At 36.7% G+C, this 25,274-nt stretch overlaps 1 protein-coding gene across 1 annotated transcript in view; it reads right to left on the reverse strand.

Moving 5' to 3' along the window:
- The window catches only part of ITFG1 (integrin alpha FG-GAP repeat containing 1), a 306,253-nt gene that overhangs the window by 277,210 nt on the left and 3,769 nt on the right, over positions 1-25,274 (reverse strand). Inside the window, exons 3-5 of the mRNA XM_034638036.1 lie at positions 21,670-21,815; positions 20,190-20,247; positions 18,871-18,945 (exon numbers count right to left, since the gene is read on the reverse strand). Coding sequence (XP_034493927.1) covers positions 18,871-18,945; positions 20,190-20,247; positions 21,670-21,815 — 279 coding nt within the window. The remainder of the gene's footprint in view (positions 1-18,870; positions 18,946-20,189; positions 20,248-21,669; positions 21,816-25,274) is intronic.

Below are 25,274 nucleotides of genomic sequence, written 5' to 3' on the forward strand. Positions count from 1 at the left end.
AATTCTGGAAAACTTCAATTAACTCCTAGAAACTGCTTAACAAAAACGTACATTTCAAATAAAGAGTTTAAAAGAGTGATAAAGAAAAAATGATTAAGTGGCAGACTACGGGCCAAATTCAGCACGAAGATGTGTTTTATTTGGCTCATACATTGTCTTAAATAGTTTGAATTCACTGGCAAAACTTAAATAAAAAATCAGATTTTACAGAAAAATCTGATTTCCAGCTTCTCTTGAAATACCAGGTCTGGTAACCAAGTGGCCCTTTCCAGACAGAGCTATAATGCCTATCAGCAGCCGAAGTCCCCACCTGTCCAAACTGCTTCACTCACTTTGGTTTCCCTCTGGGTCCCTTTAGACATTTGAGTTTGCAACTCCTAACAAAATATTAATTATAATCTCCCTTTCTGGAACACTTCAAATCAATATTCAAGGTCTTCACAGTATTTTAAGTTTTATACTTGTTGCCTATACTCTGTTAATTCACAGTAATGTCTCTTCAAAGGCAGTTAACTGATTCTTATACTTTATAGTGGGGGGGGGGAGAATGGAAGAGCTATTATTTCTTTTGTGATGCATTTTAAGATGTTGAAGATTAAATGTATATACAGTTGTATATCAAAATTCAATTGTTTAAAAATTTAGAGTTGAAAATAAAACTTATTTCTCCTCTACCTTTACTGTTCTTTGTACACATCAGTTTTTCAATAAGAAGCAACAGACACCATCTTTATAAGCAACTGTATTCACATAAACTATAATCTTCTTATGTACATGCTCAACTCCACTTGAAGGCCAAGGCCACACACTGTTCTGATCACATTGGAAGAAACAGCAGAGATGATAAAATGGGCAGTTCTGAGGCATGTTAAGTCTATTCGTTGACATTTCTTGACCTCTGTAGAAAATTCTAATTATTGGCTACCCACCACCACGCCCCACAGGAAACATAATTATGTCAAGGTGTTCTAATTTGTGAGGCCTATCACCCTTAATCTCAAAGAATAGCATTTATCAAAGGATGAATTTAAATGTAATTAATGTCAACTGTAGCTTTTGGTTGCCTATGGTAACTGCTATTTGAAATGACTGCTTATCCACCCACTTTTCAATGATCAGTCTATAATGAATCATCATTATTTTAGATATCCAGATAAAATGCAATTACCAGGAGATGGGTCCATCATGCTTTTCCAAGCTCTCTAGTTCTTTAGCTCTGTGGTCTTCAAACATTTTTGCTCAGATAGGCCCTAAAGGAATTTTTGAAAACTTTGTATCCCTTAACACATTTAAGATCACTTCTAAAAAAGTAATCTAAATATTTTAATCAGTTTAAACCACTACAAAATATGTAATTTTCAAATCTATCAGATTTTTGAGATTTTGAAATAAAATAATTGTTCTTAAAAAAAGTGTATCCAGTGGAATATAAATACCATACTGAATTTTTACCCACCATTATCCACACACACAAAAACTGCAAGAACAAGATTGCTGGAAAAGATGGGGGAGCAGGAGGACCCTAAGCTCACCTAATCTTACATATACAACTCGATAGCACTCACATCAGTGTAAATATAACCCAGAAAATGACCCAAAGCTTGGTAGAACAAACTACAGAACTAAATATAGGGAAGAGGCCACATCTCAGAGGGTAGGAAGGGCAGAGACGATGTGGGGAGCCAAAAGGGAGCTAAACAGACCTGCAGGACTGTTCACAGGAGGTAGGGATACTGTAGAGAGAGAAACAGAATCTCACAATAGGGAAACCTCACAGGGAAGACAAATCCCCCTAACCATTTGGCTTTGAAAACCAGAAGGGCCAAATTTCATGAATTCTTACAATCAGCAGGACTTAAAACTTTAAACTTTAAAAATCACTGGGCTCCACTCTGGGGGAGCCATAAGGTGAGAGAAAATGGAGTCACTGTCCTTAAAGAGACAGCACAAGAAACAGCTTGAGGAGATATAGCACAGAAGCAGCAGTTTGAAAAGTGCCAGGGTCACACTGGAGGGGAATTTGTTTATACTAATCTCAGAGTGTGTGCAGGAGGGGCAGGCTTCCACGGGAGACTTCTCTAGGAACATAGAGATTGGCAGGTGGTATTTCCCTCCCCTGCCTCTCAGCATAAGTACTTGTCCATCTGCAGGAACCAGTGCAGTGCCAACACTCCCAACCTAATTTGCTTACACTGCAAGTCCTCCTCTGGCAGAACCCTTCCACCGGAGGACTTGTGCAAACCTTGAGAACACTGCGCACCCACCTCCACTTACTTTGTGGATCCACTCCCTCCAAACCAGCTGGCCTCAGTACTGGCTGATTGCAGCTTCCCTCCTGCAAAAGAGGGAAACCCTGCAAAACTGCAGGTCTGATCTGACAAACTATACGGATCCACACCCTCAAATATGCTCTTGGCTAGAGCACATCCAAAACAGTGCCAAAAGCCTGGCAGTATGCAAGCAGCCCCAGCAAGGTCCAAAACAACTCCAAAGTCACTCCTGCCTCAGAGAGGGGGAAAGATCACCACACCCCCTAGTCAGACTATGGACCCAGCAGTGGGCTAAGGGAAGGCAGCTGGTCTGAGTGCAGATCCCACCCACCAATTAAAGCTTCTCAGAGGACGACACAGGAAAGGTACTCTGCAGTTTGGTGCTACTACATCTCTGACAAATGGCTGGTCTGTTTTAACTCAAGCCCAAGGTGGCCTCAAACTGGCCCACTAGCAACAGAGGGACCAAACACTGCCCATCACAGGCAAAGAGAGCCATTGCAGATGACTGGACTGAAGGCAAAAGCAGCTCAGCCAGAAAAGTGGGGTACAGGTAACACACATAGGAGACACTCCTCAAGTGCCAGGTTCTGGTTAACGGGGGACACTGCAATGCAGGGCACTAAATGATCTTTTCTTCATAAGACCATAACTTTCAAGAGCAGGAGATGTAGCTAACTTTGTTAACACACAGAAACAGACCACAGAGTTAGACAAAATGAGGAGACAGAGGAATATGTCCTGAATGAAAGAACAGGACAAATCACAGCAAGACATAAAAACAAAACAGAAATAAGTAATACGCCTGATAGTGAATTTAGAGTAATGATCATGAAGATACTCACTGGGTTTGAGAAGAGTTGATGACTTTGGTGAGACCCTTAACAATGAGACAGAAATTATAAACAAGAACCAATCAGAGATGAAGAATCAATAGCTGAAACTAAATATACATTAGAAGGAATCAATAGTAGATTAGAGGAAGCAGAAGAATGGATCGGCAACTTGGACCAAGTAATGGAAAGGAATCGAGCTGAATAGGATAGAGGAAAAAAAATAATACAAAATGAGAATAGACTTATGGAACTCAGTGACACCATCAAATGTACTAACATTCCAATTTTAGTGATCCCAGAAGGAAAAGAGAGAAAAAGGGGAAGAAGTTTTATTTGAATAAATAATAGCTGTAAACATCCCAAATGGGAAAGGAAATATATCCAGACTCAGGAGGTGCAGAGGTCTCCTGACAAAACTAACCCAAGGAGATCCACAGCAAGATATATAACTTTAAAATGCCAAAAAGTAGTGATAGAGGGAGCATTTTAAAAGCAGAAAGAGGGGGCGCCTGGGTGGCACAGTCGTTAAGCGTCTGCCTTCGGCTCAGGGCATGATCCCAGTGTTCTGGGATCGAGCCCCATATCAGGCTCTTCCGCTGGGTGCCTGCTTCTTCCTCTCCCACTTCCCCTGCTTGTGTTCCCTCTCTCGCTGGCTGTCTCTCTCTGTCAAATAAATAAATAAAATCTTAAAAAAAAATAAAAGCAGAAAGAGAAAAGAAAACAGTTACAAACAAAAGAAACCCCATAAGGCTATCAGCTGGTTTTCAACAGAAACTCTGAAGGCCAGAGGGAGTGGCATGATATATTCAAAGTACTGGATGGAAGAATCTTCAGCTGAGAATACTCTATGCAGCAAGGCTATCATTCAGAATAGAAGAAGAGAAAAAGAGTTTCTCAGACAAATAAAGGTTAAAGGAATTCATGACCACTAGACCATCCCCGCAAGAAATCTTAAAGGAGACTCTGTGTGGAAAGGACAGAACATAAGTAATAAACAAGAAAAGCAGGAAGCACAAGAGCAGAAAAATAAGTATATTGTAAAAATCAGTCAAGGGACTCACAAAATAAAAGCATGTACAGTATGACGCTGTATATCTAACATGTGGGGAGGTGTGGGAGAGGAGCAAAGAATGGGTTCAAACTTAAGTGATCATCAACTTAATATAGACTATTATACACAGAAGATGTTACAGACAAACCAAATGGTAACCACAAATCAAAAACCAGTAATGCACATATAAAAACTAAAGGGAAAGGAATGTAAGTATACCACTAAAGAATGCCAACTAACCATGAGAGAAGAGAGAAAGAGAAGAAAGAACAAAAACTACCAACCATAAAACAATGTGGGGATTCACAGTGTCTGGATAGAAAAAACCTGACCCGTATATGCCTCCCTGTATGAGACTAATTGAAAAGCAAGGAGGGAGTGCCCGGAACGCTGCGCCTCCTCTGAAGTTTCTTGGCTGAATGTGGCTGGATTCTTACTGTGGCTCAAGGGTTTAATCCAGGGAGTAAATGCTTACATGCAGGTGCCTTCACTGGTCACGTACTTCACGAAGTCCATGCCTTGCACGTGGTGTATTACTAAACTTACAATAAAAGCAGAGCTAGAGCTTGGCTAAAGGCCTTTCACCACTAGAGTGTCTGGCCCCCAGGCCTCTCGGTTCTTCTACTAAGGTGTTGGGAGTAATCCTTTCATTCGTGGTCTCAGGGTTTGCTGAGCAAACCCGACACAACAAGTAATAAAATGGCAACTAAGTACATAACTATCAATAACTACTTTAGATATAAGTGGACTAAATGCTCCAATCAAAAGACATAGGGTGACAGGATAGATAAAATACAAGACCCACCATTATGGTGCCTACACGAGATTCATTTAAGACCTAAAGATTGACGCAGACTGAAAGTGAAGGGATGGAGAAGCATTTATGAAGCATATGGAAATAAAAAAGCTGGGGGAGCAATACTTATAGTGAGCAAAATAGACTTTAAAACAAAGACTGTAACAAGAAACAAAGAATATAATCATAAAGGAAACAATCCAACAAGGTAATGTAATAATTGTAAATATTTATGCACCCAAGTATATAAAAAAATTAATAAGCACAAAGGGACTAATTGATAGCAATATAATAACAGTATGGGACTTTAATGGCCCACTTACATCAATGGACAGCTCATCCAAAAAGAAAATCAACAAGGAAACAGTGGCTTTGAACGATACATTGGACCACATGGATTTACTAGATGTATTCAGAACATTCCATCCTAAACAGCAGAATACATATTGTTTTCAAGTGCACATGGATCATTGTGCAGAATAAATCACACATTAGGTCACAAAACAAGTTTCAACAAATTGAAAAAGATCGAAGTCATACCATGAATCTCTTCTGACCACAACACTATGAAATTAGAAATCAACCACAAGCACAAATACCTGAAGGTTAAATAACATGCTACTAACAATGAATGGGTCAACCAAAAAATAAAAGAGAAAAGCAAAAAATACATGGAGACAGGGTGCCTGGGTGGCTCAGTCAGTTAAATGTCTGACTCTTGATTTCAGCTAAGGTCATGATCTGAGGGTTTTAAGATGGAGCCCAGTGTCAGGCTCCATGCTGGGTGTGGAGCCTGCTTAAGATTCTCTCTCTCCTCTCCCTCTGCCCCTCCCCCGCTTAAGAAAAATACATGGAGACAAATGAAAATGAAAACACAATGCTTCAAAATCTTCAGGATACAGCAAAGATTTTCTAAGAGTAAAGTTTATAGCAATATGGCCCTACATCAAGAGCAAGAAAAATCTCAAATATACAACCTAATCTTACACCTAAAGGAGCTAGAAAAAGAATAAACAAAACTTCAAACCAGTAGAAGAAAGAACATAATATAGATTAGATCAGAAATAAACAAAATAGAAACTAAAAAGCCAAGAGAACATATCAGTGAAACCAGGAGCTGGTTCTTTCTAAAGATCAACAAAATTGACAAACCTTTAGCCAGACTCATCAGGAAAAAAGAGAGAGAAACGGGGAGAGAGGGAAGGGGAAGAGAGAAGACTCAAACAAAATCAGAAATAAGAGGAGAAATAAAAAGTGACACCAAAGATATACAACTGACTGTAAGAGAATATTATAAATAATTATATATCAACAAATTGAATATTCTAGAACAAATGACACATCTCTAGAAACATACAACCTCCTAAAACTGAATAAGGAAGAAATGGAAAATTTGAACAGACAAATTAGAAGCAATGAAAATAAATCAGTACTCAAAAAACTCCAACAAACAAAAGTCTAGGACCAGGTGGCTTCACAGATGAAGTCTACCAAACTCTTAAAGAAGAGGTAATACCTATTCTTCTCAAACTATTTAAAAAATAAATAGGAAGGAAAACTTCAAAATTCATTCTATGAGACCAGCATTACCCTGATACCAAAACCCCATAACGATACCACTAATAAAGGTAACTATAGGCCAATATTCTTGATGAACGCATATGCCAAAATTCTCAATAAAATATAAGCAAATTGAGTCCAACAATACATTTTAAAAAAATCACTCACCATGATCAAGTGGGATTTATTCCTGGGTTGCAAGTGTGGTTCAACATCCACAAATCAATCAATGTGACACATTACATTAACAAAAGAAAAGATAAGAATCATATGATCATTTCAACAGAGGTAGAAAAAGCATTTGACAAAGTACAACATCCATTCGAGATAACAATTCTGGACAAGGTAGATTTAGAGGGAACATACCTCAACATAATAAAGGCTATATATAAAAAAACCACAGCTAATATCATCTTAGGGGAAAACTGAGAGCTTTTCCTCCAGTCAGGAAAAAGACAGGGATGTCCACTCTCACTACTTTTATTCAACATAGTACTGGAAATCCTAGCCACAGCAATCAAACAAACAAACAAACAAAAAAACAGGCATCCAAATCAGCAAGGAAGAAGTACAACTTTCACTACTTGCGGATGACATGATACCATATAAGTACATAAAACCTGAAAAACGGCTAGAACTGATAAACGAACTCAGTAAAGTTCCAGGATACAAAATTAATGTACCAAGGAGGTGAAAGACCTGTACTCTGAAAACTATAAAACACTCATGAAAGAAATTGAAGGTAACACAAGGAAATGGAAAGACATTCTATGCTCATGAATCAGAAACACAAATACTGTTGGGGCGCCTGGGTGGCACAGCGGTTAAGCGTCTGCCTTCGGCTCAGGGCGTGATCCCGGCGTTATGGGATCGAGCCCCACATCAGGCTCCTCTGCTATGAGCCTGGTTCTTCCTCTCCCACTCCCCCTGCTTGTGTTCCCTTTCTCGCTGGCTGTCTCTATCTCTGTCAAATAAATAAATAAAATCTTAAAAAAAAAAAAAAGAAACACAAATACTGTTAAAATGTCTACACTACCCAAAGCAATCTGCAAATTTAATGCAATCTCTATCAAAATGCCAATAACATTTTTCATGGAGCTAGAACAAACATTCCTAAAATTTGTATGGAACCACAAAAGACCATGAAGTAGTCAGAGCAACCTTGAAAAAGAAAAGCAAAGCTGGAGGCAAAACAATTCCAGACTTCAAGTTATATTACAAAGTTATAGTAATCAGAACAGTATGGTAGTGGCACAAAAACAGACACACAGATCAACAGAATGACAGAAAACACAGAAATGAATGCACAACTGTATGGTCGTTTTGACNATATTACAAAGTTATAGTAATCAGAACAGTATGGTAGTGGCACAAAAACAGACACACAGATCAACAGAATGATAGAAAACACAGAAATGAATGCACAACTGTATGGTCGTTTTGACAAAACGGGAAACAACATACAATGGGGAAAAGACAGTCTCAAAAAATGATGTTAAGAAAACTAGACAACAACATGCAAAAGAATGAAACTGGACTACTTTCTTACACCATACACAAAGATAAACTCAAACTGGATTAAGGACCTAAATAGGAGACCTGAAACCATAAAAATCCTAGAAGGAAGCACAGGAAGTAATTTCTCTAACATTGGCTGTAGCAGCATTTTTCTTGAGATGTCTCTTGAGGCAAGGGAAACAAAAGCAAAAATAAATTATTGGGACTATATCAAAATAAAAAGCTTATGCACAGCAAAGGAAACAATCAACAAAACTGAAAGACAACCTACTGAATGGGAGAAGATATTTGCAAATGACAATTCTGATAAAGCGTTAGTATCCAAGATATATAAAGAACTTATACAACTCAACACTCCAAAAATTAATAACCCAATTAAAAATGGGCAGAAGACAAGAATACACATATTTTCAAACTTTTTTTTTAATTTAATTTTATTTATTTTTTTAAAAGATTTTATTTCACTCCAAAAATTAATAACCCAATTAAAAATGGGCAGAAGACAAGAATACACATATTTTCAAACTTTTTTTTTAATTTAATTTTATTTATTTTTTTAAAAGATTTTATTTATTTATTTATTTGACATAGAGAGAGACAGCCAGCAAGAGAGGGAACACAGGCAGGGGGAGTGGGAGAGGAAGAAGCAGGCTCCCAGTGGAGGAGCCTGATGTGGGGCTCGATCCCAGACCCTGGGATCACACCCTGAGCCCAAGGCAGACGCTTAATGACTGAGCCACCCACGCGCCCCGGGAATACACATATTTTGAAAGACATACAGATGACCAACAGACACATGAAAATATGCTCCACATCAGTGATCATCCAGGAAATACAAATCAAAGCTACAATTAGATATCACCTCACACTGTCAGAATGGTGAAAATCAATACCACAAAAGACAACACAAAAGGTGTTGGTGAGGATGTGAGGAAAGAGGAACACTCTTGCACTGCTGGTGGTAGTGCAAACTGGTGTAAGCATTGTGGAAAACACTATGGAAGTTCCTCAATAATTTAAAAACAGAAGTACTCTATGATCCAGCAATTGCACTACTAAGTATTTACCCAAAGTACACAAAAATATTAATTCAAAGGGATGCATGCACCCCAATGTTTACGGCAGCATTATCTATAATAGCAAATTATGGAAACAGCCCAAATGTCTCTTGACTGATTAATGGATAAGGAATATGTGACATCCAGATAGTCAACAGACACATGAAAAGATGCTCAACATCATTCATGATCAGGGAAATGCAAATGAAAACTACAATGAGCTATTAGTTCACACCTGTAAAAATGGCAAAAACAACACAAGAAACAAGTGTTGGTGAGAATGTGTACTCTTGGTGGGAATGCAACAGATGTAGCCACTGTGGAAAACAGTATGGAGGTTCCTCAAAAATTAAATTAGAACTACCCATAATTGCATTAGTGGGTATTTACCCAAAGAATATGAAAACACTAATTTGAAAAGATACAGAAACCCATATTTATTGCAGAATTATTTATAATAACCAAATTATGGAAGCAGCCCAGGTGTCCATTGATAAATGAATGGATAAAGAAGCTATGGTGAATATCTACATACATGCACATGTGTGCATATATATATACACAGACACACACACACACATACACACACTGGAATATTATTCAGCCTTAGAAAAGAATGAAATCTTGTCTATTGCATCAACATGGATGAATCCAAGGAGTATAATGTTAAGCAAAATAAGTCAATTAGAGAAAGACAAATACCATGGTTTTATTCATATGCGGAATTTAAGAAAGAAATCAAGGAATAAGGGAAAGAAAGAGGGATAAACCAAAAAACCAGACCCTTAAGTACAGAGACCGATGGTTACCAGAGGGGAGGTGGGTTGGTGGAATGGGGAATAGGTGAAGGGGATTACACTTATGTATACCTGACACTAATAAAAACTGTATGTTAACTATGGTATACTTAAAGAAAGATATGCATGAACAAAGTCTTCTTTAATTATACCTCTTTCCCTTTTTCACCGACCCTGTACTTATATTCCATTTCTCTTACAGAACTTTATCATGATATACAATGTTTTTATATCTGAAATTTGTTTACTGGTTGTAGTGGTCACTCTATCACATGCCTCCAAAGAAATGCTTGTCTACAAATTGATACATAAATTAAAATTGGTATTTAAGTTGGTTTTGTTTATACATTCAAGTATTTACTTATTTATTTATTTGAGAGAAAGGGAGAGACAGAGATAGCGACAGAGATAATGAGAGAGAGAGCACAAGCAGGGAGGACAGGGAGAAGCAGGCTCCCCGCTGAGCAGGGAGCCCAACACGGGGCTTGATCCCAGGACCCTGGGATCGTGACCCGAGCTGAAGGCAGACGCTTAACTGACTGAACCACCCAGATACCCCTATATATGCTCAATTGGTTGAGCATCTGCCTTTGGGTCAGGTCACGATCTCAGGGTCCTAGGATTGAGCCCTGTATTGGGTTCTCTGCTCAGTGGGGAGTATGCTTCTCCCTCTGTGCTCTCCCTTCCAAGCTCTCTCCCTCTCTCAAATAAATAAAATCTTTTAACATGACATTGCCAGAATGAGACAGGATTCAGCATAAAGTCTATTTGTAGCCTTCATCTTTATAGATATAAATGCTAAGAAATCTTGTTCATATATTTAAATTAAAATCTCCCTGGAAATGATTCTTAGATATTTAGGTATGATAAATATATTGTAATTATGTATTTTTAAAATCTTTATTTGGGATATTTTAGAAATACATATTGCAATATTCATAGATTAAATATATATTGGGTGTAGGCCAGAAAAGAAAAATGAGGAGAAGGATGTGAAAGAAATAAGACTGGTAAAAGTTGGTAAATTAAATATAGCTGGCTGACAGGTACATTATATGCAAATTAATTGTCCCTTCTCTATATCTTTGCATACCTTCAAAATTTTTCATAATAAAATTAAAAAAATATTAGAGCTGCTGATTTAACTCATTCTATGTATGAAAAATGTCTGCCACATAATCCAATTAGAAAAGTCAGTTTTGTCAAACCAATCTCCAAATGCATGTCATTTTCTGTCAGAATTTGACTTCAGTTTCTTAATTCAAATATGTATCTTTCAAGGAATATTATAAAAACTTGAGAAAAGTACAGAATATGTATTGTGGGGCAGATTATTAAAAGCCGTCAAGATTAAAATAATATAGTTCTTATAAAATTGATTTATCTATTTTTATAAAATAGGTTATAAAAAGATAGTAAAGCAACATGCTGTTTATCAGTTAACTTATAGCAATGCCATACAGGTAAAATAATTTATAATACAAGAAGTATGATAAAGTACAACAGTTCCTCATTAAATGTGAATGAATATTGACCTTTTGGAGTAATTCAATAAAAAGAGTATAAAAATTTTTTTTAAAAGGGTATAAAAATGAGAATACTGTTTCTTTTTCATTTCTTTACACAGAAGAAATTTTCCTATGACTATAAATAAATGACAAAGGTATATACTGTAAAAAATTATCTGGCTCAAGAGCCAGCAGGTAAATTTATGTTTTATTAATAAGAGAAAATAAACATTCCATAAGACATAATAAGATCCTTGACTTTAAATGGAATTTTCCCAGTATGATTTGATAAAATAGTTTTCAGCTGTATGATAGAAAAATGCATATCAAATATGAAGGAAATTATGTAAAATTTTTATTTATTTTTATTTATAGGATTGGTAGTACTGGTGAACATTCTAGTCACATATGTAACAATCACTGTCATCATCCAAAACTACATTGGGATGAAAGGTACCTTCTTTCCAGTTAATGTTGTGTCCTAGGAATAGAGTACTAAGAAAAGCTGAAAGGTCTGCTTATAGGAATTTGGTGTTTATTATGGATGTCTTTTCTTTGCTCTTACAGGGCTCTCTCTCAACAGTAACAGATTTTTGACAACAGTCAGGGAATGGAAGAGGCAAAGGCATTAAAACAAAAACTGTCATTACTCCCACAACCCTACTCTACCACATCTGAATTCAAAATATCTCACTATGGATCAAAATGTTCCCTTTTGCAGCCAACCTTCATCTTAAGAGACATAGGTATTAAGAAACAGAAATACTGCAAATGGTATATCTGTGTTTGGTGCTGTGTGGCTTTTACTTTCCAGGAAATGCATCAGTAAAATTTAGGAAGAGTAAGGAATATGTCATTTTCATATGAAGGAGGAGAAAGTTATAGTGAAAACTGGCACATTCTCAGGCACATCAATCTTAGGTAGGAGTACTATGAAACCTGAGGATCTAGAACGTGATTTACCTAAATGATCTGTTTGCATATTCCTTGATGGGTCTTCAATCTTGGTGAAGTACATAAAATCACAGACTACTGTGTTGTGTTTCCAAAGAAGGCCACATTATTTCCCATCCCACATGCTCTTTTGCATTTCAATTCTGCCATGCCCACATCCATAGGGAGAGTCTACAATCTCCAATTCCTTTGAACCTTAGCTAGTTCTTTGATCTGTTTTGACCAACAGAATGCAGCAGAAGTGATGCTGTATAACTTTCAGGATTGGGCCTGGAAGAGATCTACAGCTTCTGCCTACATCTCTTAGAAAGCTCCTTCTTGGAAAACAGCCACAATGCTATGAGGATGTCCAAGCTAGCCACGTTAGCAGCACCAGCAAAAGCCCTCCCTGACTACAGCAATGGTAATAGCTATACAGAAATGAAGGCAAGAGTACAGGTTTTAGGGACCCCTGGGTGGCTCAGTTGGTTAAGAGTCTGCCTTCAGCTCAGGTCATGATCCCAATGTCCTGGGATCCAGTCCTTCATCGGGCTCCTTGCTCAAGGGGAAGCCTGCTTCTGCTGCTTCTGCTGTCTGCTGCTCCCCCTCCTTGTGCTCTGACAGATAATTAAAATCTTAAAAAAAAAAAAAATAGACTACAGGCTTTAGAATTGGGAAGACCAGGATTCAAATCCCAGATTTACCATTTATTTATAAATTCTGAGCTAGTGGTGGTCCCTTCACCTTTCAATTAGCCTTTCTAAGCAACCTGCTCAGAGAGGCTCTTTAGCCACATAAGCTATCTGCTGTGAGAAAAAATATGAGACAAGTGATGTAACGTGCCAAGCCCAGAGCTACTCAGTAGAGATTTAAAAAACCAAATGGTCTTGTTTAAGGTTTTCTTTCTTCTCTGCCCTCCCCATCCAATCCCAAGCCTCACAGGAGACAGATCAGCTGTGCAACCCCAGGTATGCCTCTTCTGGAGGCACACACTGAGGAGCAGGATCCAGGGGAGAATTAAAAAAGCATCATTGGAGAACAAAGTTACCCTGGTGATACTTGATGGGTCATTCACTCTGGGCCTCTATGAGAACTCAAACGTGCAGGATGGACCAGATAAATCTTAAGGACCTCATAGAAAAAACACTTTACGTTCTTAGGAGAAAATGTGGGGATTTCTTTCAGCCATATCTTTACTTTGTCCCAGTATTCCTACCTCCGTTGGGTGTTTATCGTAACATTACACTTAGGAGACGTGCTCTAGTTCCTAGAGCAGGCAGGTACAACAGAAGGGTAGGCAGTCTGAGGAGAAGTAAAGGCCCTCACAGCTCAACTGTCTCAGGACCACTGTGGAACTCAGGAACTGCAGCTTAGAGCACAGGCCTCCAGACTGGTAAATATCAAGTACTTATGGGCATTTTCAATAGCAAATACATTTAAAAAAAAAAAAAAGGAACAGAAATCTACTGAAGGAGACTTAAACTGTATTTTCAGAAATTATAAATTATAAACTATTTTGAATTATTTTACCTTAAATTGAAATAATATATACTAATCTTGTTCAAAGTCTGCTGTATATACAGCTTCTCTATACTTTCCTTTTTCCAGTTTTTTTTTTTTACTGTAGTAAAATACAGATAACATCAAATTTACCATCTCCATCTTTTTTTTTTTTTTTTAAAGATTTTATTTATTTTTGCGAGAGACAGAGAGAGAGCTTGCACGAGCCGGGGTGCGGGGTGGTGGGGGCAGAGGGAGAAGCAGAATCCTCACTGAGCAGGGAGCCAGATGCAGGACCTGATCCTAGGACCGTGGGATCATGACCTGAGCCGAAGATAGATGTTTAACCTACTGAGCCACCCAGGCACTCCCATCTCCATCATTTTTAAGTGTACAGTTCAGTGTATTCTGTGCTTCTTTTAAAATGGACTTTTTTCAATATATATGCGTGTAGCAATGAAATAAAAAAAATTGTTTGCCCTCAAAGAAGGAAACAAAAACTTGACATATGCTAATAAAAACAGGCTGAATCCCAGACATTTTAAAATATCATCAATATTCATGATGAAATGTTACTATCAAATTTCTTTGCATAGGAACTATAAAACTATGCGTTTCTCAACAAAGCTGATATCTTTCCAAATGATTACTACAAAGAATACATAGCTAAAAATTATAAGATTTAACTAAAGGCAAAGTGACTACATTTTAAGAATAACATCTTAAATCATTCACTTATAAACAAACAAAAATTCACTTACATACAATACTGCCAACCAACATTTACACAAAGCAGTATAATCAATCACCAGGGAGTTGTGGGTCATCTGACCCCTCAAAAGTTCCCGGTGGGACTCCAGGAAATAAAATTAGAGATCCTTAAGTGACATGCCATTTGAAATAATTACATCATATTCAATTCAGTCAACTGCTAAAGCTTTTCACTATTTCTGTGGCTTAATTTTGAAAAGAAAAAGGTTTAGATGAGAAACAATGGGAAAATAAAATAATTTATCTCCAACAGGAAAATTTCTTCAGAAATATAGAAAAGTTAGAACTATTGTATTGTTTCTATGGAAATACTAAAAAAAAGCTAATGTCTCAAATCCTAATAGATTCCTTTAAACAACACTGTTCCAAATGTAAATGGTGTATACGGTGAGAGGGGAGAAGGCTACTAGGGTGATTCTAGTATTTTCATATCAGAAAATATGAATCATCTCAAGCTACCTTTTTTATTAAGATTATGAATACTACTGCTGATTACAAAGTTAAAAGCTGCCTTGATGATTATTTGGTTCCTTTTGTGTTATAAATCTATAGTTTTCATATTTTTTCTAAACAATAGATTTAAGTGACACAATACTGTTTCATCATTTCATTAAGACAAATATTTGCAATATTTTCTGTAATGCAACAGCAAACCAACAAAATCAGCAGTAAAAATGAAGGGTGATTAAAAAAATCAGTAATTGGTATAAAGTGAGAAAAGAGAAGATTACATGGAAAAATAGGGATTTATGCCTCTTGGATTGAGAGTGGCTAACTATATGTAAATAGAGATACAGCTTTTTTCTGGCAGTGAAGAAAAATACCCATCCATATAACTAACAGTTAAAAATGGCTGCTTTCAGCGCCATTAATATTCTTTCAAAATTTTTATGCAATCACTTGTGAAGTAAACGGAGTTTATGTCAAAGTAGTTATCACATACCTACATTAATATTCCCAAGTATGCAACTTGGGCCTGAACCAGAAATATGTTTGAACTCAGTATATGAGTCACAGAAATTTGAACAGACCAATATTTTATTTGGCTTTGATTAAAATTACAGGTACAAATGTTTTCACTTCAATACTAAATATTCTGAATGCTTATGCAACATCAGTTTCAAATTCCCTTTTACTGAAAATGCTCATTAATGATAATCTCACATCACTGCAAAAGCTGCTCTAACACTGAATCACTAGGTTTTGTTCCTAAGTAATGTGGCACACGATTACATTATTCCAAGTCATTATACATTATTCCAAGTCATTATAAAGTGAGGTTGAGACACAAAGTGAAGCCTCACCTTTGACCATTTAATGTAGTTCAATTATCTCTGGCACCTAAGTAGATTTAGTACCCTTCCTGTCCCTGTTAGATAGCCCCCACTGTACCAATTAAAAAGGATCCCTCTATTACCATTGCCTGCTTAGATTGACCATGTGTACATTTACTCCAGCCAAATCAGTCGTGCTAGTTTCACTTGTGCGCAAACTCCTATTTCCATGCCTGCGCTGGACCAAATTACAGCTGTGGGCTTTGCAGCACAGTCCTATGGGAGCATTTAGTACTCTATTTAAAGATCACTGAAAATTTCCCGTAAAACTAAGGTTCTGGTAAAATTTAATTAAATTTAACATAATCTTGGGTCTGCCATGCCCATAAAGCACAACATTTAAGTTGCAAAAGCCAGGTTAGGTTTCTTGAGAAATAAGAATAAGCTGTCAGTCAAGGTCAAATGAATAGTCCAAAATGTCAATGCTGATATGGCTTTTTTACTTATGTACCAGTACATATGTTTGTAACTTGTAAAAGTGTTATGGCCTAAATACATTTTTCTTATTTTAGCGACACATTAATGCTTGCTCCCATAGGGACATATTCAGCTTTCTGTTGTCTGGAATCATGATATCGCTAGGCTATAGTTATCCCAACAATGCTATTGATAGGAATTCTTTTCTTCATTCTTCAAACTGGCATCAGAATAAATCTTGTATACAAGCTTATTACAGTTAGCTATTATTGTTTAATCTGTAAATGGAAGTTTAAATGAGAATAATAAAATACCAGAATATTACTCTAGTATACTGAAATACATCAGAGTATAATGTCTAAAAACTAAAAGTGAATGTCTCTAGGCGTAAGTTTTTAAAGCTATCGTTTTTCAGTAAGCGTCAGAGCAAAAAATCTAATGGAGAATTCAGAACAAGTAAATAAGCTATGACACTATCACATGATACTCTAGTTTTCTTATAGATTAAGTAGGAAACACATAAAGATATTAGAAATTTTACCTTCTGAATTAACAATAGCTGTTTCAAAAGTTTTAATTTCTAAAGGTCGAATTACACATTAAACGTATTTCAAGTATTTCTTTGACTAAAATGGAGGTTACTGTGAAATTAAGCACGCCAGAAGTCACCATCACGTTCTCAATCACATGTATGCCTTTATTTATCTATTTATTTATTTTTAAGTTTTCATTTTTTTTAAAGATTTATATATTTATTTGAGAGAGAGAGCCCATACAGATGAGCATGGTGGGGGGAAGGGCAGAAGGAGAGGCAGAGAGAGAATCTCAAGCAGACTCCCGGCTGAGCATGACCCTGAGATCACGACCTGAGCCAAAACCCAGAGTCAGATGCTCAACTGACTGAGCCACCAGGCACCTCAAGTTTTTTTTTTAAAGTAATCTCTACACCTAACCTGGGGGCTTGAACTCATGACCCCAAGATCAAGAGTTGCACACTCTTCCAAATGAGTCAGCCAGGCTCCCCCTACATGTATGCCATTAAAGAGAGGAAACAAAAAGACAGTTTCTTGAATAGTCCCAGCCCAAGGCAAACAAGCAGGACTTGCAGTGGCAGGAGTGACCTGTGTCTTCCTCCAACCCCACCCATACTCAGTTACCCCTAGACAGGGCCACAAAGGCAAAGCAAGATCTCTATCTAATTGGTCTCTAGTGCAGGGCTTTCTTTCAGATATTTTTTCAAATACTGGGGAGAAAAAACAGGTTTCTCATTCAAGATTCGTGGTAAGTCCCTCAAAGATCACTATCACTAGCGTCAAAACACCCATATTCTTTATTGAAAACCTACAGAAAAAGTGATGGGAAATGTGACAGTTTCTTCTCATAATATGTTAAATTTTGACCATTTACTCATCTATGGGCTGTGAATCACATTTCAAAAGGTAAATATAAAAATATACGACTTTTCCAAAGCACAGAAAGGAAATTTATTAGATTCCCCAACAAGTGGGACAGACAGATTAATAAAGGTAGTTCTCCGTACTTGGTGGAAAGTCAAACAAGTAAATGTGTTCTGTACTCTTTTTTGTCCAAAGATTTATTATTTATTTGAGAGCAAGAGAGAGCGTGCATGTGTGTGTGCACATACACACACGCGTGTGCAAGTTGGGGGAGGGGCAGAGGGAGAATCTCCAGCGGACTCACCGCTGATGGTGGACCCTGATGTGGGTCTCCATCCCACTACTCATGAGATCACGACCTGAGCTGAAATCAGGAGTTGGATACTTAACCGACTGAGCCACTCCGGTGCCCCACGTTTTGTGCTCCTGAACTAAGTTTCTGCCTTACCAGACAAAGAAAAAATTAAAGAAGCTAAAGGCATCTCATGAAAAGGATCTTGCTATAAATGTTAAGAGGCCAGTTCTATTTATGTTTAGAGGAATTATAGCTTTGAATTGCAAGGTTCCAAATAGTTTTTTGAAAGAGTGGCATGCACAGGTAGTAAGAGAAACCTAGCACACATATTGGTCAAGGATAAAGTACACACAGAAAAATTTCCAGAGCCCAGAGAAGGAGTGTTTACATTCTCAGGCAATTATTGATTGCTCATTGAACAAATAAAAGGGAGAAGGAACAGGCTTATCAGGAAAAGTCTCGGAGCTAACATGACTAAGGTAGAGAATTCATTCAAGACTGCAGCTATCCTATTTAAATTAAAATTTTCCTAAAAAGCATCTAATGGACCAATATCCAAATGGGGACCTATAAAGTTTATATCTCTAATTTCCAAAGGGATAAATGGACTAAGCTGGCTCTATCTAGAGAGCAGTTGCAGATCAAATCCCAAAATGTTTGAGAAAGCTTATATGTCGACCAAATGTCCTTTTAAAAATCTTTAAGAGCAAGGATTTCCAATGAGCTGAGTTTTCTCCTAATGGTTAAAGCAATCAGTTCACAAAGACACACAGATCCTGTAGCAGCAATAAGTACAATTAATGACATGGTTATAATCATATTGACTCACCCTCCCAATAGTATCTGTGGCTGGCTGGATTCATTTGTAATACCAAATACATCAGGAATTAAATCACCATTGAAGCTGAAAAGAAAACATTAAAAACATTAAGCAGCTATTTTGTAAAATTCTCATGTTCTAGCTTTAAAAGGAAAATAACCTTTGGGAGGTGTGGTCGACATCACAATGCTCACGAGTTTCTGCTGTAGTCAATAAAATGTTAGTGGAAGTGTTAGACATTTGTTACTTTCAGGCAAAAGGGTTTATTTTTATTACTGGATCCTCCAGCGTGCTTTAAGCTTGCAGTGGCAATGTGAAGACCATGTGTTTCAGGTGGTCCAGCTCCACAGATGATGGGGCCTCTGACACCCGACTGAGTGGTGGCACAGAGCTAAGCCTACCACTGACCCACACCGGACAGGCAGTGTAAGCAAGAAATGAACTTCTGTTGTGAAATTTTAGGGTTGTCTATAGTTTCTGCATAACCTCACCTATCTCTGAGTGGTAAGAAGAAATCACTTATTTCAGACCCAACCTATGTAGTGAGATGGGCTTAGGAGAAATAACCCACAAAAGTAATCCCCAGCTGGTGTAAAAATTCATACTGGCCATTAAATATTGCAACAACAGTGGAAAAAATACACAACTATGAAAGCAATCAAGCTGAGGGCCTTTAAGATGATTAATCCATGGAATTATAGTTCAGACTTCTAATGGCCACTGACCTATTGACATATGACTATTATTTTAATAACTGTATGAAAGGCAGCAAAGGAAACAAGAAAAGTGGCTGTACATTGCTTTAGCTCCCCCAAATGATCTCTGTATCATTACCAGAAGTCCTGACAGGAATTTGGATTATACTTATCCTAGGACATGAGTTATTTTGAGAAATAAAAGATAACACTAAAGAAGAGGTTTAAAAAAAGGTAAGTTTCTCCTTAATATAGACATTTTTCTAAATCTCTGGAGGAAAGCCCACACCATTCATATTTGTCAATCAAGCACTAACAGTTTTACCCTGAAATAGTTACCTTAATTCTTTGAGTAATGACATGGCTACAATCAACACAGATCCATAATGGACACATTGAAAGCTAGCTAAACAAAAACACAAATTTCTTTCCCTTTCCAAAATATTGAATTTCATTTTTTTCTTTTATCCATCATGGCAAGTAAATATCACATAGTCAAGAGTATAAGCCTCTATCAGTTTCAAAAGGAGAAAGAACTTACTGTCAATGCTACTTTGCAAAGTAGTCTCTTATGTGAGAAATTTTATGTTTGTAAGTTTAAAATCATTCAAAGGGAAGCAAGCACATACTTACTCCATAATTAGTGGTTCATCTTGAAAAGTCCTATTGAGTACAGTCATATTGTTAGGATCTGTATAGAAAGAAAATATATAAATCAGCAGGTACTTTGTATATTTTTGATATCCACACTTGGGGTAAAATATCTTTATTTTTTTCAAGATTCATTTATAATTAATTCCAACTACTACTATTAACAAGATACTATAAATCTAACTTAAACAGACATCAAGTTTGTAAAGACAAAATACTGGGGTTCATTCTGTAGTCAAGACCACACCTACAATAACTTTCTTTAGAGGTTTCAATCTAAAAATCTTACGTGAGTCTTCTTTAAATACAATCTAGCACTAGAGCAGCTGACGATATGCATAGAACTACTTGACTCTAAATGTCCATGCTTACATACATGAAATGCTTTTCACATGGCACTATTTCTTTAGATATTTACCAACCAAATGAATTTGAAGTATTGAAACTACTGCTTCTGCTCTCAAATGTTACAGAAAACAGAACTGCATCCCTTCCACTCTCTCTTTTTTTTTTTTTAAGATTTTATTTATTTATTTGACAGAGACAGAGACAGCCAGCGAGAGAGGGAACACAAGCAAGGGGGAGTGGGAGAGGAAGAAGCAGGCTCATAGTGGAGGAGCCATGTGGGGCCCGATCCCGTAACGCTGGGATCACGCCCTGAGCCGAAGGCAGACGCTTAACCGCTGTGCCACCCAGGCGCCCCCATCCTTCCACTCTCTCTTGAAATCTGGCTCCATGAACAAAGCTATCTACTTAGGTATAATTAATTGGCTTTCAGGTAAATTTTGAAGGTTTTGGGGTGGATATGGTAGACTGACTCTCAACCTTCACTCCAACCTTTTGTGTTTTCCTGTAATGGGGAGACTACAAACCCAAAACAACATTTCTCACATATCCCTGCATCTGAGATTCTGAACAAAATGTAAGCCTTGCCAATCAGATACGCTTGAGTTTTGGAAGGCGGGAGTTCCACTTCAGTGTCTGATCACTGAATTTGTGAGTATCAAGAGGCAGGGTGCAGGGCATCCATCTGGCTGGTGAGGGTCACAGCAGACGGTGTCTTTCTAGCAGTTGTCATGCAATTGGCAGTGTTCTGATAGCAAAAAGCCTTCCTTGATGGCTTTGGGGACTGTTCTTGAAAGGTCAACCTAGAGTCTGTTCTTTAGCTATCCCAGTAATTCTATAGGCCATAAAACCCTTTAATAAATCTCTCTCTTCCTTAAGCTAGCAGGAGTGGAATCTGTTCTCTGGAACTGACCTCAGACTAGGCCTGGGTTGAAAAAGAAAAATCAGAAATCTGACTTTTAAAAATGTTTTTACAGGCAATTATTGACTTTTAAGAAATTCATTACTGAACTGATTATAGAACAATATTTTTGTTATGTTTACCTAGGAATAACAGGCATATTCTTCCTTTAATATCCAATGACAAATATTAAAAACTCTTAAAAAACAAATTCACCTAATGTTTGATTTTGTCCCCAGAAGATAACAGCTCCCAATTCACTGCTGGCATGATTTTTGGGAAGATATGTCAGAAGGACATCCATTTGTGAATCTCCATCATAATCCCCTGGGACTACACTCGTTATCAATGCACTGTGATTCCTAAAAGAAACACACATTTTAAGATATATAGTCAAGCTATAATAGAAAAGGATATCTCTATATTTGTACTACACACAAATATTTTCAATGCAAAATTTAAAATCACGGAACAGATTCTCATTTTATTTTTTAATTTCTTAACATCCTTCATGTATTTAGGCCTCTCTGATCTACAACATAATTCAGGATGTCTGTAGAGACAAATCTGAAATATTTCAAAAGAAAGCACAGTTTTATGTTTACACTAGCTACTCGTCCTTTTACTTATTTCTTTTTTCAAGGACACCAATGCACTTGGCTGGTTTATAAGAAATGGAGGCTCATAATCAATTGTTAAGGCAACAAGGGGTATCACTGTCATTTTATTAGTTAAAAGGTTATTATTTGTAAAATATTTAATTTTGGATTTTAATGCAGATGTGAAGATTAAGTAATCATTTTATTTCTGAAAAATATTCAAGATTCACAATGGCAAATAAGTTCTTTTTTACCAAACCTGGCAATATGCTATCAAAACATACATGCCTAATTTTATATTTTAATAATGAAATAATTCTGAAATTATTTATATTAACTTTGAAAACTTAAAACATGTCTTGTTATAATGTTTGAATTACCCAACCAAAGAATAGGTCTTAAGTTCAATCTTTATTAAATTCCACTTAGAGCAAATAGCAAGACAGCAAGTTTTCCAATAGAATAGAGATAATTATTTTGTAAATGGCATCAAGAACCCAAAAAAATATATAACAGGTTTTATTTAAGGTGAAAATGAGAAAAATACTGAAAAGGTTAAGCAAGGTTAAGTGGAATGAAGAAAAACAATAATTTTATCATAATGCACCTACCTATTATGTCCCATACATTACAATAGTGCTTAATAGCTATTAACTGATAATTTAATTTTCATCACCTGAATTATCATTCTTATTGAACTCTGAGGTTTGGAGCGATTAAAAAGCTAAAGCTAAAAGCTAATAACTAACTAGCTAACTAGCTAATAGCTAAATGAACAGCTGAAATTCAAATTGTCTCAGCCTCTAAAACTGATCTTCATTATGATAAAATCGTTTTGGTAATGCTAGTTTCCTCAAATAATTCCAACAATTCTTTAACTTTTCCATGAAAATACCTGGTCTTTAAAAATGATGATACAGCAACCCCCCAGCAAACTATACCTAATTGTGGAGGTCTCTTCATGTGCATGTGCCTACAGATGCATACCCAGTAACACATACTGAACATACCTGTCTAAATATATTCATGATTTGAGAGCAAAAAGTACTCCAGAATAGATTGGAATGTATTACATAGGATTAGATGGAAATTTAACCTAATCAGGGTATATTGCCACAAATGCCCAGCTTCTTTATGGCTGTAAAAATAGGAAGTAGAACATTTAAAGATACGAAATAAACATATGTGTTTATCTTCTGTTCTTTCAAAGAACCCACCAAAATGATACAGGATGAATTTTTTTAAAAAAATATAACCCTCAAAAACAAAGAGATCATAAAGGGAGATAGGGAATGGAGGGATGCTAACTGACTTATGAGGACAAGGAAGCTATAAGCTAAAATGGTTGAAGAAAAAGGCCTAAGAAGGAAAGCTTTTCACCCAGAAGAACACCTGAGAGGCTCAGAATTTGCAGTCATCAGAAATTGTGAAAGACGAGTAATGCAGAAGGCTGAAAACAGGTTTATCTGAAAGCCTGTATTGTGAGTGATGGTCCCTTGTCCCTCTCTCTCAACAAGACAACAACCAAGCAGTTTATTAACCAGGTATTACAGACTTAAGTCACGGGAGAGGGTAAGGTTTGGGACTTCAGCTAAAAACAGGGAGTTAATGGTAAGTCTACCAAAGGAACAATTTGACCCTTGCCCCCAGCTCTACCTTATTCCTTGAATGCCAGTCAGCCAGGAACATATCCACAGGGCAAGACAGGAGACAAGTCCCACCATGCAAAGAGTTTCCAATCAGCTCTTTAGTGATATACTATTAAATATGATACCCCTGCTTTTTGAAGAAAACTATGAATATTAAGGAGAGCCAAAACAAATAGAAATAAGCAATTTGAAGAAAAGAGAGAGAATATGGGGAATAACAAAACTTCAAAACTAAACTTGAAGACATAAGAGAAGGAAGTATGTCCATGAAACAAAAAAGAACAGCATGCTAAGAGAAAAGAATAAGAAGAGAACAAAGAAGACTTCTCGGAGATAAAAAATACGACAGCTAAGAAAAAAATCAATAGAAGGCTTCAAATAAAACTGAGAAGACCTCCTGGAAAGGAAAGCAAAATGAAATGACAAAAACACAGATAAAGGAATAAAGGGTGGTCCAATAACCAACCGATAAAAATTCCTAAAAGAGATTTAAAACATTACTAAAGAAAGAAGACTATTTCAAAAAGCCCCTAAGGATAGAAGCCTCCAGTCTGAAGGGGCCCTCCTAATACCCAGTGTAATAAATGAGAAATAATCTCTATCAAGACACATCATCATGAAATATAAGAGCAAAAGGGATAAAAAAAAGACCCTAAAAGCTTCAAGTAAAAATAAAACAAGTCACATTAGAAGGATTAGGAGAAAAAAAAGCACTGGATTTTAAAATAGCACCCCATGAAGCTAGAAGACTATAGGCCAACCAAAGTATTAAAAGTAAAAAAAACTGGGGACATGGAAGGACAAAGCATACACTCTTTCTTAGGAGTTTCCTGAAGGATGCACTCCACTGAAGTAAATGAAGAAGCTAAGAATAAAATGGCATAGGATCCAAGAAAGAGGGAATCCAACAGAGAACGACAAAGGGAAAATCCCCAAATACTAAGCTTGCAGAAGGCGTAAAGAATGAATCCAGATTGGGCAGAAGTGTAGAGGACTCAAAGGGGAAAACAAAAATGTTCAATAGGCATTCGGCCAATATGATGGAACATCTAACAAGAAATTAAGGATATGTACATAGAAAACTATGCAATTGATTTTTTAAAAACCAACCATTTACTCCAGGAGGAAAAACTCTACAGAAATGAAATTACTGTATACTGGTCGGTTCTGAAGTGCACAGATTCTACACGGTCAAAATGTAAACGATGTTTACTGATTTAACTAAAAATATGATATAATGATATTGAGATGATGGGGATAATTTAAAGATGGCAAGCCCTCATCTATGCTAACACAAATCCAAGAGAAGAAGATAATTACTCAAGAAATTACAGTGTAAATGCTTATTTTAAAATATGGAAATAAACCTTAGAAAAAATATCTGAAGGTTTTATAAGTGGTTGCATCTGAGAGAAGAAAGGGAGAGTAGGGGAAGAAAAGAGTGAAGGGGAGTTATTTTTCCTTTGAAAAATAGTCTAGAGAAAATAAAAACAAGTTTCTAAATTTTAATGGTATATAAAACAACACTGCACTAATCAAAGAAAACGAAACGAATTGGGATTTTTTTTTTTTT

Source organism: Ailuropoda melanoleuca, chromosome 12, assembly GCF_002007445.2.
Source record: "Ailuropoda melanoleuca isolate Jingjing chromosome 12, ASM200744v2, whole genome shotgun sequence".
Lineage (NCBI taxonomy): Eukaryota > Metazoa > Chordata > Mammalia > Carnivora > Ursidae > Ailuropoda > Ailuropoda melanoleuca.